The sequence below is a fragment of the Trichomycterus rosablanca genome, chromosome 5 (assembly GCF_030014385.1).
Source record: "Trichomycterus rosablanca isolate fTriRos1 chromosome 5, fTriRos1.hap1, whole genome shotgun sequence".
In the NCBI taxonomy this organism is placed as follows: Eukaryota; Metazoa; Chordata; class Actinopteri; order Siluriformes; family Trichomycteridae; genus Trichomycterus; species Trichomycterus rosablanca.
The window spans coordinates 40,734,066-40,750,513 of record NC_085992.1 but is presented as its reverse complement, the minus strand read 5'-3'; the positions used below and the strand labels follow the sequence as shown (position 1 = coordinate 40,750,513).

Genomic DNA, 16,448 nt, shown 5'->3' with positions numbered 1-16,448 from the left:
GTCACTGCTGGACTGAGAATAATCCACCAGCCAAAAAATATCCTGTTCTGTGACCACTGATGAAAATTTAGAAGATGACCAACTTAAACAGCAGCAATAGATGCTTGCTTGTGGGCAAGCCATAGCCTAGTGGTTAAGGTACTGGGATAGTAATCAGAAGGTCACTGGTTCAAGCCCCACCACTGCCAGGTTGCTGCTCTTGGGCCCTTGAACAAGGCCCTTAACCCTCAATTGCTCAGACTGTATCCTGTATTTGTTGATCCAATGTAAGTCGCATTGGATAAAGGCGTCTGCTAAATGCTGAAAATGTAAATGTAAATGTAGATAAGCTGAGATGATCAACTAGGTAGGAGTGTCTAATAGAGTGGACAGTGAGTGGACACGGTATTTAAAAACTCCAGCAGCGCTGCTGTGTCTGATCCACTCATACCAGCACAACACACACTAACACACCACCACCATGTCAGTGTCACTGCAGTGCTGAGATCATCCACCACCTAAATAATACCTGCACTGTGGTGCTGACCATTGAAGAACAGAGTGAAAGCAAACTAAAAAGGTATGTAGAGATATAGATGGACTACAGTCAGTAATTGTAGAACTTCAAAGTGCTTCTATATGGTAAGTGGAGCTGATAAAATGGACAGTGAGTGTAGAAACAAGGAGGTGGTTTTAATGTTATGGCTGGTCAGTGTATGAGAAAATAAGTATTGAGACCCTTTAAGAAGCCACGTTTCAGTGTATATGTTCTTCATTTATGCAGTATTACTTTATGTAGCTATCGTTTATTTTGGCATAGCACTTAGTAGTTTCCCTGTTATTAACCTACCAGCCAGTTAATGTTTCTAGCATGGGTGATCATGTTGTGCCTCATTAGTGTTGATTTACTTTAGGTTGAAGTTTCCTTATATATCACCGTTTCTTCCTTTCATTCTTGCCAGCGCCTTTGTTTGCACTTTTGCTTTTCTCTAAAGCCGCGATGCCAGATTCCTTTGCCTAGTCCAGCTTTCTGCTGACGTGGGCTGTCGACATTCTTTTGGTTTCTGGGCACTGACTCTGATTTTGTGGCATCTTGGGGCTCGCGAAGGGACTGCACCGGGGGAGTGGATTGCCCCAGTGGTGACATGATGTCCTTTTTCCAGCCCAGACTTACTCATAAAACCATTTAATAAGCAGGAGGCGCCAGCTGATAGGGTAGGGGTTCTACTCAATAAACCTTTGCAATTCCATTCTTACAAGTGTGTGGATTCACCTTGCTTGTAATAGCGAGGAGTACATGTAACAATATTATCTGACAAGTTGCAGAAGCAGATACTGGGGCTCATTAATTTAAAATATCTCTTAGTTATGAGGTATATTCTGTGACATTTCAAAGTTAAGTTAGCTATTAACTAAATTCTTATAATCTCCACGTTCCTCCACTTCTGTACAGGCGCCTTGGCCTACTAACCAGAGTTGTTACACAGCGTTAAAGATAAAGATACTGTGCAGTGCCACTTGAAGAAAGAAGTATTTTCTAATGAGCCACGTTTCATAGTATATGTTCTTCATTTATGCAGTATTACTTTATGTAGCTATCGTTTATTTTGGCATAGCACTTAGTAGTTTCCCTGTTATTAACCTACCAGCCAGTTAATGTTCATAATAATAAACATACATATAATCAGCTTTACTTCAAAAAAAGGCTACAGTAAGAGAGCTTGATTTCAGAACACAAACACAGAAACACATACCTAGCATTATGCACAGCCTCCGTCACCCCCCTTCCTTTTAATGAAGGCACTACAGAACACAACCTGTAGAAAGAAAACAAGTGATCAGTCTGGCTTTGCTCTGTCTAACCTTATTGACCAGTACACACTCTCACACTTTATACCTTTTAAAAGCACCAACATGGTCTTTATTTACAAACACCAGAAACACTGAAGCGCCATTCTTCATGAAGATTTCAATGGCATTCTCCTAAAGAAAATAAAAAAAAGCTCAAAGTGTATACTTTTCAAATGACAGCAATACAGTGGAACCACGATTTAATGGACTAAAGAGGGGGAGCACTGGTCTGTGAAATGCGATTGTCCAAAAAAGCGAGTTCTTTTTCAGGGGGTGCAAAAATATACGAAAACACAGCACGGTTTTCACAGCAAGGTCCACAAAGGTGCTAAACATGCACATATGATAAACAGTAATATGAACAATGTAAACAGATATATAAATATTTAAATAAATATTAAGATTGCTGTACTGTACTACTGGGGAGAAATTTCATTTACCTTGTGTGGTGAAGGAGATTTTTGCCGTGATCATATAGTGGGGACTCAGTATCTATTATTCTGAGTCTGAACCACTGCTGGTGGCTACTGTAGCAGTGCTGGTGCATAACTAGGCACTAGAACTTGCAAAAATTAAGCATAAAACACTGAGTAAAAGGCGAGAACAAAGTGAGCCTCCCAACAAAATAAAGCCTATCCCTCATGTAAACAGAGAGATGTACGCCGGCTAGTGGACATTTACTGAACTACTGGTCTTGGTACGCTGTTTAAACAATTGCACTAGACACTGCACTAATTTTCCAGATTTTGTCCGTTAAATCCGAAATCCATTAAATGGAGGTCTGTTAAATCAAGGTTCCACTGTAAATACAAGTTGCTTTAAATATATGTGATTACATGACAACACAAAATAAGACCAATCCCGTCAACATATGACCACAACTATTTAAAAAGCAAAATACATGGCTAATTTGTTAAGAATCATCTTGAAATGTGGCGCCCAGGTGGCACAGCGGGATATTCCGATAGCACACCAGTGCTGGGATTCTAAATGCCCCGACTTCGAATCTTAGCTCTGCTACCGATTGGCTGGGCGCACAATTGGCAGTGCCTGCAGCGAACAAAACTGGCTCTAAAGTCTGCTGGGTGGGAAAAGACTGAACTGGAAAGGGGGCCTGTCTTTAACGCTGTGTAACAACCCTGGTTGGTAGGCCAAGGTGCCTGTACAGAAGTGAAGGAACGTGGAGATCAGTGTGTGACTCTCCGTGAGCAAAACTAACCTCACACATGAATCCACAATATGGGCGAATAAGAAGGGGTCAGTGGACTGCGCACGCTTCAGAGGAAGCATGTGTCAGGCAAATATACCCTTCACAGATACATTTGGGGGCCAGAGCAACGGAAGACAAATTGCCTACACTAAAATTGGGAAAGAATGGGGAAGAATAGCAAAAATAGCAACTATTTATGACCAAAAGTATGTGGACACTCTTTTTAATTACTGAGTTCAGGCATTTCTGCCACACCATTTCTAACAGATGTATAATGCATAATTAATTACATAAAGTTAATTAAATGCTTTCAACTTGGTGGCAACAGTTTGGGAAAGGCCCTTTCCTGTCCCAGGATGACTGACCAGATGTCATATTGATTTCCACAACCTGGAGCATTGCGGTCCCAGCAACCCATTTTTATTCCAACATACTATAGAAAATAAGCACTGAAATAAATATATAATTAAAACAGACCACATTAAATTGGATTCCATTATTACATTTTACATTTAAATTTTCAGCATTTAGCAGACGCCTTTATCCAAAGCGACTTACACAATGAGCAATTGAGGGTTAAGGGCCTTGCTCAGGGACCCAACAGTGGCAACTTGGTGGTGGCGGGGCTTGAACCGGCAACCTTCTGTTTACTAGTCCAGTACCGTAACCACTGAGCTATCACTGCCCTTATTATAAGTATTATAAGTATTCTCATAGGATAAACATCCAAATGGAGCTTTTCTATGAGTAATGTCAATGTAAATAATATCCATATCAATAATGTATTGTTAATATGTTATTATAATTATGTAGCAGTAAGTCTGACCTCTAGAAGAAAACGCATAAAATGAGCTTCTTTAATATCCTTGTATAGCCAGCGTCTGCAGGACGGGTTTACTGAGCTCTGTTCCTTCTTCAACATGCCACAGATAAATGAGTCTCTCACACTAAAAACACACACAGAGCAAGTCATAAATACAAAGTAAAAACTACTGTTAATTATATATTACTTAATATTATTTAAAAAAATTTTTAGAGATTGGTAATTCTTGGCTTTTTTGATAATTGATAAATCTGTATAATAAAAGATAACATTTACCTTTAAAACAATGTTAGAAAAATATCTGCAAATGTACAATGTAGCATCCATAACAAAACTAGTACCTTAAAACTAATGTAACTAACTGTTTTACAGCATTTACATTCTTATAGCAATTTAGAATAGAATAGACACCTTTATTTGTCATATATACATATACACATGAACAGCACAATGCTGGGGTCAGATCGCAGCATCAGCCAATGTACAGGCTTTGCTCGAAGGCCCAACACTTGCTGCATGGAAGAGCCGGGATGTATACTCACAACCTTTCAGTTAATAGCCCAAAGCTCTACCCGCTAAGCAACAACTGTCCCAATTTAGAACAGCCAGTCCACTTACTGATATATTTTCTGGAAATGTGTGGTGTAAAAAAAACAGCTCCTAGGAAAAAAAAATGCCCAAACTCTATACACACTGTGACCAGAGGTGATGTCTAAACCCATCTTCTCATCACCCTGGTGTTGTGCAGATAAAAGCCAGCAAGACTGAGAGTCGGCAGAGAAGAGAGACAGCAGAAGAGCGGATTTACCTGGTAGGGTGGTGGTTCACACAACACACATCTCCACCGGTGTTAAGTGTGAAGCCCTCACACACATACAGATCTGCCTTTCCAAACAACAGTACCCCCTCGGTCAGCACATGGCCATTGACTACGGCCACGCACAGCTTAACACTGACCTGAAAGAGGAGAGTACCAGGCATTATTTGTTAAGAAATATTGACATGAATTAAGAAAAAATAAGATGATTCATCAGAAAAAAAATGAGTATCATAAATACATTTTGATGAAATTACCAAAGTAAATCTTTGTGATATGAGCCTAGTATGTGTATCACTATACAGTGCTTGTTATTGACTATACAGCTCTTGTAATGGGTATTTGCTTTGGCTTTGTAATTTTTATCAGGCTTACTGTTTTTCTCACTGTTTGGTTCAACCAGTCACTTAACTGGGCTAGTAATACTGTAACTTGGCAACAAAAATGGTAGAAATTTTTTTGAATTTAATTTCCTTTTGCAGTGGGTCTGGTTCCAGTAGAAAACACTGGTTGCAAAGCAGAAATATATATATTTATATATATACACACTGATCAGCCATTACATTAAAACCACCTCCTTGTTTCTACACACACTGTGCATTTAATCAGCTCAGGACTGGTACATCCCCTCCTCCTCTACTCATTGATGGATTAGCTGTGGAGATGGTCCCCTCCGTCAAGTACCTTGGGGTTCACCTGACGGACACACTCACCTGGCATACCAACACCATGGCTGTCATAAAGAAGGCCAACCAACGCCTGTATTTCCTGAGGAAGCTGAGAAGGGCAGGTCTTCACACAGACATCCTCAGGTCCTTCTACAGCTGTGTGGTGGAGAGCACCCTGACCACCTGCCTCACTGTGTGGTATGCTGGCTGCACTGTGGCAGAAAAGGAGGCGCTGCAGAGAGTGGTAAAGTCTGCACAGAGGACCATCGGATGCAGCTTACCACCCATCGGGGACATATACACTACCAGGTGTAAGGAAAGAGCCGCCTGCATCTTCCGTGACCCCACCCACCCTGCACACGGACTTTTTACCCCCCTTCCCTCTGGTAGGAGGCTGCGCTGCATCCGAGCAAAAACAACAAGACTGAAAACAGCTTCTTTCCGGATGCAGTCAGACTGCTAAATTGCTCCACCCCTCATGTACTGTCTATGCACCAGTTACTTTAAACACCTGTGACCTGGTGCTGCCTTTTATCTGCTGCTATACTGAATCGTGCACTTTAGATCCGCATAAAGCTGCTGTAGTTCCTGTGCAATACTTGAATGTAAATGTAAATATTTAAGATTCATATCTTAGTTATTTCTTCTAGTTTTTAAGTCTTAAGTTTTATTTTTACTAAACATAGTTTCTCTTGCTATTTATATTTTATATTTTATTATGTTTACACACACCGAGACCTGAGTAACTGCATTTCGTTTTAATCATGTAGATGGTTTTGAATGACAATAAAGCTGAGTCTGAGAGTCTGAGTCTGATATACAACTGCTGGCAAAAATTATGGAATCACCACTCTTGGAAGATGTTCTTTCAATTGTTTAATTTTGTAGAAAAAAAATAAATCACAGACATGCCACAAAACTATCCTTTCTCAAACTGTCAACCCTCTGGCATTAAGAAACAATAAAAAAAGAAACAAATATAATAGTTGTGGTCAGTTACAATTGCTTTTTTTTTAGATCAAGTAGAGGGAAAAAAATATGGAATCACTCAAATCTGAGGAAAAATTATGGAATCATTAGAAAACACTGCACCATTATTACTTTGTTGCACCACCTCTGGCTTTTATAATGGTTTAAACTCTCTGAGGCATGGAGTTAACTAATGACAAACAGTATTCTTCATCAATCTGCCTTCAACTGTCTCTTGCTGTTGCCAGATCAGCTTTGCAGGTTGGAACCTTGTCATTGACCATTTTCTTCAATTTCCACCTGAGATTTTCAAATGGATTGAGATCCGGACTATTTGCAGGCCATGCCATTGACATTATATGTTTTCTTGAAGGAAAGTTTTCACGTCCTTTGCCCTATGGCAAGATGCATTATCATCTTGAAAAATGAAGTCATCATCACCAAATATCCTTTCAACTGATGGAATAAGAAAAGCGTCCAAAATTTCAATGTGGACTTTGGCATTTATTGAAGACCATCTCCCCTGTGCCTTTACCCGACATGCAGGCCCATATCATCAACAACTGTGGAAATTAACATGTTTTCTTTAGGCAGTTATCTTCATAAATTTCATTGGACAGACACCAAACAAAAGTTCCAGCATCATCACCTTGCCCAATGCAGATTCGCGATTCATCACTGAAGATCACTTTTATCCAGTCACCCACAGTCCACGATTGCTTTTCTTTAGCCTACTTTAACCTTGTTCTTTTCTTTTTAGGTGTTAATGATGGCTTTTGTTTGGCTTTTCTGTATGTAAATCCCATTTCTTTTAGGTGATTTCTTACAGTTCAGTCACAGACATTGACTCCACTTTCCGGCCACTTGTTTCTCATTTGTTTTGTTGTGCATTTTCTGTTTTCAAGACATATTGCTTTAAGTTTTCTATCTTGATGCTTTGATGTCTTACTTGGTCTACCAGTATGCTTCCCTTTTACAACCTTCCCATTTTGTTTGTACTTGGTCCAGATTTTAAACACAGCTTACTGGGAACAACCAACATCTTTTGCGACATTCCACAATGATTTATCTTCTTGAAGGAGTTTTATAATCCTCTCATTTGTTTCAACTGACATATCTTGTGTTGGAACCATGATTCATGACAATCTGCTTTGTGCAACAGCTCTCCGAGGTGTAAGCACTCTTTTTAAACTGAAGAATAATTAGCAAATCTAATCTGCTGCAGATGTTTTGTTTTTAAACTGCAAATTACAGAGTGATTCCATAATTTTTTCCTCAGATTTGAGTGATTCCATATTTTTTTCCTCTACTTGATCTAAAAAAAGCAATTGTGACTGACCACAACTATTATATTTGTTTCTTTTTTTTATTGTTTCTTAATGCCAGAAGGTTGACATTTTGAAAAATGATAGTTTTGTGGCATGTCTGTGATTTTTTTTTTTTTCTACAAAATTAAACAATTGACAGAACATCTTCCAAGAGTGGTGATTCCATAATTTTTGCCAGGGGTTGTAGAAGCACTTTGTAGTTCTGCAATTACTGACTGTTTCTCTGCATGCTTTGTTAGCCCCCTTTCATGCTGTTCTTCAATGGTCAGGACTCTCCAAGGACCACCACAGAGCAGGTATTATTTGGGTGGTGGATCATTCTCAGCACTGCAGTGACACTGACATGGTGGTGGTGTGTTAGTGTGTGTTGTGCTGGTATGGGTGGATAAAACACAGCAATGCTGATGAAGTTTTTAAACACCTCACTGTCCCTGCTGGACTGAGAATAGTCCACCAACCAAAAATATCCAGCCAACAGCACCCCATGGGCAGCGTCCTGTGATCAATTATGAAGGTCTAGAAGATGACCAACTCAAACAGCAGCAATAGCTGAGTGATCGTGTCTGACTTTACATCTACAAGGTGGACCAACTGGGTAGGAATGTCTAATAGAGTGGACAGTGACTGGACATGGTATTTAAACACTCCAGCAGCGCTGCTGTGTCTGATCCACTCACACCAGCACAACACACACTAACACACCACCACCATGTCAGTGTCACTGCAGTGCTGAGAATGATCCACCACCCAAATAATACCTGCTCTGTGGTGGTCACGTGGGGGTCCTGACCATTGAAGAACAGGGTGAAAGCAGACTAAAAAGATATGTAGAGAAACAGATGGACTACAGTCAGTAATTGTAGAACTAGAAAGTGCTTCTATAAGGTAAGTGGAGCTGATAAAATGGACAGTGAGTGTAGAAACAAGTAGGTGGTTTTAATGCTATGGCTGATCATTATATATATATATATATACTGTATATATACAGTATATGACGGCCAGTTGGCAATTAAAAGAAATTTGCATCCCTAGTTCAAACCTCCTGTATAAAACATAAATAAATTATAGTTATTTCCTCTTTGAATCTGTTTACCAGATGGGTTGGATTAGACCGTTTAAAGACAGGTTCAGATTTAGGAAAGAAATAAGTGCACTGGATGAATGAATACATTCAATGTGTACGTCTCTTTTAAGCTAGCTGTTTAATTGATGAGTATATAGTCTGCGGAACACGTCTCTAAACCTTCGCTCTAGGGCGAGAATGTCAAAAAAGGACGACCCTCTCCCTGATTGATCGCTGTAACCACTTCATTATCTACAACAACATGGTGGTGAAACAAAGCAACAGAACAGAGAGCAGGAATGACTAGTGTGTTCGGAACAGGCGGCTGGAGCACTGCAGGCATTGTCCTACGATTATGCACGGCTAATTTTATTGTCTCCCCTCATTTCACACCATGCATTTGCACCTGGCCTCAGCCACGGCTCCACAGCTCCGGGCCCTTGGGACGCGGGTCTCCAAAACATATGGGGCTCCGCCGCAGCAGCAGCCGCTCTACAATTAATACAAATCAAATCAGAGAATCCTCCCTGTGCCAGCACCCCCTCCGCTCCATGCAGCGGGCCCCACTGTTTATTACTAAAATTAATCAATGACACATGCAGAAAAGCAAAACACTAATTGATTAAAGCCTTGTTTTAATGTGGGGTGGTACCCACATTACACCTGGTGGACACTGAGTCTCAGGAACTAAAACAGAATCAATTTGAACCTTGAAAATTCAATGTGACTTTGCAAATGTATGCTTTTATTATGTTACCTATTTTAGATTAGCTACCTTAAAAAGGTCCATGTTTACATTATTTCTTTATCTGTAGATTTATGTAAGATTAAGAATAAACACCACATCAGTCTATGTCAAATTTTTACAAAATCGATGCGTCAGTTTCATTTAACCGGCGCACAAGCTGCTCACCTGCTCTTACTGACAGCCATGTTTGGTCGTTAGCTCTGCACATGGATTAATAAGCATGAAAAGAACTATTCATCTGACAAACCGCACAGCATGTCTTGACACCTTTAAATAAAAATGTGACAGCTGACATCAACCCCCCCACTGCTCCTTATTAATACCTCCATCAAAATCTCACGACTTACTTTACCCTGTCAGCGGGAGAATACAGCCTCACCCAGCCTCTCTTTCCACCGGCCGCTATGATATCCCCACAAAGAAACAAAATAAATTGGAGGGACACGAGGGACAGGGTAGCGCTGAAGTTAAACAGAGGTCACATGTGGTGTACAGGCTGCTCTCACCTCCTCGTTGGAAGCCAGCTGCTGCACTATGAGATGCGACTCTATGCACTGTTCAGCAGGATCCTCGGCAGGAAGCGAGGCTTCGGTTAGCGTGGGGAAGAAGGTCAGACGCTCACAGTCCAGCCCGGATTTCTCCTTGGCCTCCCCGGTCGACTCACACAGAACTTTAGGCTCTGACAAACATATACAAAATGTGGAAATGAACTGAGCTTTATAACTTTATTGATGACTTGTTTACAGTCTATAATTTTATAAAAAAAACATTCTCATAATGGAGCAGTAAAAACATCGTAGTGTATTGGAAAGGTGCTGAGCTCTCATAAGCTACCTGAGCAAATGCATGTTCGTACAAAATGCTTAATGTTTCATATACAAAACTGTACTGGAGAGATGCTTTTTTATGTTTTTATGAAGATGAACATGTCAGTCTACACCAATGAGGCATAACATTAAAACCACCTCCTTGTTTCTACACTCACTGTCCATTTTATCAGCTCCACTTACCATATAGAAGCTCTTTGTAGTTCTATAATTACTGACAGTAGTCCATCTGTTTCTCTGCATGCTTTGTTAGCCCCCTTTCATGCTGTTCTTCAATGGTCAGGACCCCCACAGGACCACCACAGAGTAGGTATTATTTGGGTGGTGGATCATTCTCAGCACTGCAGTGACACTGACATGTTGGTGGTGTGTTACTGTGTGTTGTGCTGGTATGAGTGGATCAGACACAGCAGCTCTGATGGAGTATTTAAACACATCACTGTCACTGCTGGACTGAGATTAGTCCACCAACCAAAAATATCCAGCCAACAGCGCCCCGTGGGCAGCGTCCTGTGACCACTAATGAAGGTCTAGAAGATGAACAACTCAAACAGCAGCAATAGATGGGCGATCGTCTCTGACTTTACATCTGCAAGGTGAACCAACTGGGTAGGAGTGTCTAATAGAGTGGACAGTGAGTGGACACGGAATTTAAAAAATCCAGCAGCGCTGCTGTGTCTGGTCCACTCATACCAGCACAACACACACTAACACACCACCACCATGCCATCGTCATTGCAGTGCTGAGAATCATCCACCACCTAAATAATACCTGCTCTGTGGTGGTCCTGTGGGGGTCCTGACTATTGAAAAACAGGGTGAAAGCAGGCTAAAAAGGTATGTAAAGAAATAGATAGACTACAGTCAGTAATTGTAGAACTACAACGTGCTTCTATATGGTAAGTGGAACTGATAAAATGGACAGTGAGTGTAGAAACAAGGGGATGGTTTTAATGTTATGGCTGATCGGTGTATGTACAATGACTGCTACTAATCTAGTGGTGTTATTTCCATAATGTAATTTCTTCATTTCCTGTTAGTGATGATTGACTATAGCCCTTTTGTTTATATGTTGCCCAGATAAATAGGGCTAATTTGACTGTATCCATATAAAGGTTCATAGTGAAGTGGTCGAATGCCAAGCTCGGGAGGTAAGGAAAAAGCTGTCACCATATACTGAGAGGAAATTTGTCCAGATAGTTGAAGGTAGATTAGAAACCACTAAAATAGGTCTGCTATAAATCAAGCACTGATAGAACATGGGTCATATTGCCCACAGTCAAGCAAGCTTTATATTCCTTGCAAGCAGAGATGCAAAATGGTTCTTTCTCAGAAACAAATTTTAAGCCAAACAGAAGTCTTACAGACCTTATTATCTTTATTATTTATCTTTAGTTTGGAATTTTCAGTTTATGGAGTGTTTTTCATTTCCATAAATATGGCTTACTTAAAGCAAAGAACTAAAGCAAAAGAAAATATATAATTTGGATTAAAATAAACACTACATTTGTAAAACAATTTATAAAACTGCATCAACCTGCCATCATTGCAGAGGAGTTAACATTGCTGAAATAATGCTGATACCTGAATCTGTGTTGGCGAGTTCTGCCACACCTCTGCTCTCCTCTGCAAGGCTGTTCTTCATATACACTCCTGACGTTAGGACTGGTAGCTGGTAGAGAAAATAATGTTTTAAATTTGATTGAGGTTTGTAGACATGCTCTATTCTGCTGAATGTACAGTAAAGTAACAATTCCTGCTGTGGCTTATGAACCCTGACCTTTTTAGAGCGCCTCAGTGCCTTCCTGCGAATTCGGAGTCTTGTTCGGTTAGGCCCCTCAGCAGCGTCCTGCACCCAGCCCTGGTTGATAAACACTCCTGGCCCTGGGCCAAAGAGCCCCCTTTCACGAAGTAAATCCTCCTCTATCTTCAGCCACTGAGTAGCCATTAGCTCACTCTCACAGCGAAGAGTCTGCACAAAACAGCAGAACCTAATCAGATCCAACCTTTTAAAATAATCTCACTGATTAGCATGTAAAAACACCACTGAACTTATACACCGACCAGGCATAACATTATGAGCACTGAGAGGTGAAGTGAATAACACTGATTTTCTCTTCATCACGGCACCTGTTAGTGGGTGGGATATATTTGGTGAACATTTTATCCTCAAAGTTGATGTTTCAGAAGCAGGAAAAACGGGCGAGCGTAAGGATTTGAGCGAGTTTGAAAAGGGCCAAATTGTGATGACTAGACGACTGCATCAAAGCATCTCCAAAACTGCAGCTCTTGTGGGGTGTTCCCGGTCTGCAGTGGTCAGTATTTATCAAAAGTGGTCCAAGGAAAGAACAGTGGTAAACCGACAACAGGGTCATGGGCGGCCAAGGCTCATTGATGCATGTGGGGAGCAAAGGCTGGCCCGTGTGGTCCGATCCAACAGACGAGCTACTGTAGCTTAAATTGCTGAAGAGGTTAATGCTGGTTCTGATAGAAAGGTGTCAGAATACACAGTGCATCACAGTATGTTGCTTATGGGGCTGCATAGCTGCAGACCAGTCAGTTAGGAAGGTCATAATGTTATGCCTCATCAGTGTATATTATATATTTAAAAATGTATATTTTTAATATATATATAGAATTTGGGTCAAAAAAGTTCATCCCCCCGGTTTTAAACTGAGACTTTCCAAGAGATTTGAATAATCAAAGGATAAAAATACCACACAGACTTTTGGCAAACATATAGGTGAAACTACAGGCTCCCAATATCACATACTATGGATAGATTTTCAGTATATAATTGCTTAAAACTTTATTAGCTCTATGTTTGGTGTTTGGAGTTACAGTTGGTAGCCGTATGACCTGCAGAAGCTTAATCTCATGACACGTAAAATTCCACAGCATGAGGCATCATGTGAACGTGAATGGTGACATCTGGTGGTAAAACTGCAGAACTGCATGTCAAACAGGACACTAATTAGTATTAGTATTAGTGTTTTCCTGGACATTGCAAAAATCATTCATTCAAAATAAATAATAATAAACAGAGAAATAATGGTTTAATAACAAATTCAGGAGAACATAGACTCTTTCTGCCTAGTATTGTATTATAATGTCATGTTTTACATACTGTGGTAACATTCATGACAGGACAGGTAATTTACTAGTCACAAAAGATAAGTTTAGTTCTAAACATAGTCATGGACAATTTCGTATCTCCAGTTCACCTCACTTGCATGCCTTTGGACTGTGGGAGGAAACATGAGCTCCTGGAGGAAACCCACGCAGACACGGGGAGAACATGCAAACTCCACACAGAAAGGACCCAGACCACTCCACCTGGGGATCAAACCCTGGATCTTCTTGCTGTGAGGCGACAGTGCTACCCACTGAGCCACCGTGCCGCCTATAATTTAGTAACAGATTAAATATTTACATAATAAGTCCTAATGAACCCACAAACCTAATTAATAAAAAATGCAATTTAATTAACAAAAGAACAGAACATATTTTCACTGACCAACTTAATTGTTCTGTAAATATAAACATTTAGATATACAGTATGCCTGAAGCACACTCAAAATATAAATAAATAAAATAAATAAATAAAAACCTAGGATTTATTGGTTTCCTATTGGCTTCCTATTTATTGCACTAAAGGACACAAAGTGTTTAAGTTTTGCAAGTGGAATTATTGCTTGATATGAGATGCAGCTCCTCAACAATCTGTGGTTGGTTTTGTCCAAGTCTCCTCTTCATATTACGGCAATCATTTTCAATAGGAGACAGATATGGACTGCAGGCAGGCCAGTCAAGCACACACACTCTAAGCACACACACCTAACCAGTGTTTCTCCAGAGAATTGATGTATGGCTTTCTTTTGCATAACAGAGTTTTAGCTTGCATTTACTGATGCTGTGGTGGACTGTATTAAGTGACAATGGTTTTCTGAAGTAGGAATAACTCCTGAGCCCATGTGGCTGTATTTAACACAGTATCATAATGGTTTTTAATGAAATATTATCAAAGAGCCCCAGGGTCATGCACATTCGGAATTAGTTTACAGCACAGACTGAGATTTCTCTGGAGTCTTTGAATCTTTTCACCATATCAGGTATGGTAGATAGAAATACCTTTCTACCATATATAATATAGACTTATATTATTTGTGTTGTTGCATTGAGAAACATTAATTTTTAACTGGATGACTATACTTTTACAAAGTTTGGCATTAAGTGGTAAGCCATGAACCACCTTTGGTTACAAAGACTGAACCTTTGGTGGATCACCCTTTCATACCCAATAATAATGCTCTCACCTGTTACCAATTTACATTTTTCATAATATTGTATCCTTTCCCTCTTATTTTGCCCTGTCTCAACAGTTCTGAGAGTGTTGCACAGATGTGAGAATCAAACCAAGGTCCCAAAACCCTACCTCTATCAACTGTGCCACCACACCATCCTGTAAATCCATGTCAACATGAATTCTGACAAACCTGTTTATGATTCTTCAGCAAACACTCAAACATCTCTTCACCAATCTTTCTGTGAACTTCCATGTCACCCAAAAAAGTCTGAAAAACAGAAATAGGACATTAAAAATTTAACATGCTATTTTAGATGCAGTTTTTCATAAACCACATTTATCATGCAAATCAGCTAGTGGCTGTTGAAACCTCCAATAACCTCAAATAATCAAAAGCAATAGTGTATTAATTTAGCGTTAATTTACTGTTTAGTAATTAAGTTCAAGTATAACATCAGCACAGTGTGAAGTGGCTGCTGGCCGTCTACCACATCATGCATCCAGCTGATTTGTTATACTGATTGGCATTTGGCCTTCAGGAGGCCAGGATACTCCATCACAAATGCAATCATGATTATATTTACTTAGTTAATTATCACAGTGGTGTCCTGTTCAACAGAGTCAGGAATCTACAGACAGTGCCTGACTCAAAAACAGCTTAACTTCCCCCTAAAGAAAGATACTGACCCGTGGATAATGTGTGCTTAACAGGGTACAATGACACATCTGTCAGGCAGAGGATGTACAGGGCAAGCAAAACTGCAAGAGTTACTGCATTTGTGTGGAGCATCCAATTTTATCTGTGATCACAGACTTAGCACCAGTATTAAGACCACAGTGAGACCAAGACTGGGGTACAGTGCAAGTTTAGTAGCAGTAGTGGTGGTAGTAGTAGTAGCAGTAGTAGCAGCATTAGTAGCAGTAGTAGTAGTTGTAGCAGTAGCAGCACTAGTAAAAGAGAATATATACTTTATTTGTCATATATACATATACAGATGTACAGTACAATGAAATTCTTTCTTCACATATCCCAGCTTGTTTGGAAGCTGGGGTCAGAGCACAGGGTCAGCCATTGTACAGTGCTCCTGGAGCAGACAGGGTTAAGGGCCTTGCTCAAGGACCCAACAGTGGCTGCATAGCAGAGCCTGGATTTGAACCGCCAATCTTCCGGTTGATAGCCCAAAGCTCTACCCACTAGGCTACTAGTAGCAGTAGTAGTAGTAGCAGTAGTAGTAGTAGCAGTAGTAGTAGTAGATGAATAACTAGCAGTAGCAGCAGTAGTAGTAGTAGATGAAGAAGTAGCAGCAGCAGTAGTAGTAGTAGTAGTAGCAGTAGTAGTAGTAGTAGTAGCAGTAGTAGTAGCAGCAGTAGTTGTAGTAGTGGTAGTAGTAGTAGCAGCAGCCATAGGAGCAGCAGCAGTAGTAGTATTTGTAGTAGTAGTAGTAGTATTAGTAGTAGTAGCAGTAGCAGTAATAGTAGTAGTATTAGTGATAGTAGTAGCGGTAGTAGTGTTGGTAGTAGTAGTACTAGTAGTAGTAGCAGTAGTGGTAGAAGTAGTAAGTGTAGTAGCAGTAGTAGTAGTAGCAGTAGCAGCAGCAGTAGTAGTAACAGCAGTAGCAGTAGTATTACTGATAGTAGTAGCAGTAGTACTGTTGGTAGTAGTAGTACTAGTAGTGGTAGTTGTAGTAGTATAAGTAGGTGTAGTAGGAGCAGTAGCAATAGTAGTAGTAGTAATAGCAGTAGTATTAGTGATAGTAGTAGCGGTAGTAGTGTTGGTAGTAGTAGTACTAGTAGTGGTAGAAGTAGTAGTAGTAGTAATAGCAGTAATAGCAGTAGTATTAGTGATAGTAGTAACAGTA

The 16,448-nt window shown here is 40.1% G+C and overlaps 1 protein-coding gene across 1 annotated transcript in view; it reads right to left on the bottom strand.

Annotated features, from left to right (window-relative positions):
• The window catches only part of wdfy4 (WDFY family member 4), a 104,335-nt gene that overhangs the window by 24,654 nt on the left and 63,233 nt on the right, over nt 1-16,448 (bottom strand). The window contains exons 40-47 of the mRNA XM_062996169.1: nt 14,780-14,857; nt 12,064-12,255; nt 11,868-11,955; nt 9,963-10,135; nt 4,672-4,820; nt 3,867-3,987; nt 1,877-1,962; nt 1,734-1,796 (exon numbers count right to left, since the gene is read on the bottom strand). Of these exons, the coding sequence (XP_062852239.1) occupies nt 1,734-1,796; nt 1,877-1,962; nt 3,867-3,987; nt 4,672-4,820; nt 9,963-10,135; nt 11,868-11,955; nt 12,064-12,255; nt 14,780-14,857 (950 nt within the window). The remainder of the gene's footprint in view (nt 1-1,733; nt 1,797-1,876; nt 1,963-3,866; nt 3,988-4,671; nt 4,821-9,962; nt 10,136-11,867; nt 11,956-12,063; nt 12,256-14,779; nt 14,858-16,448) is intronic.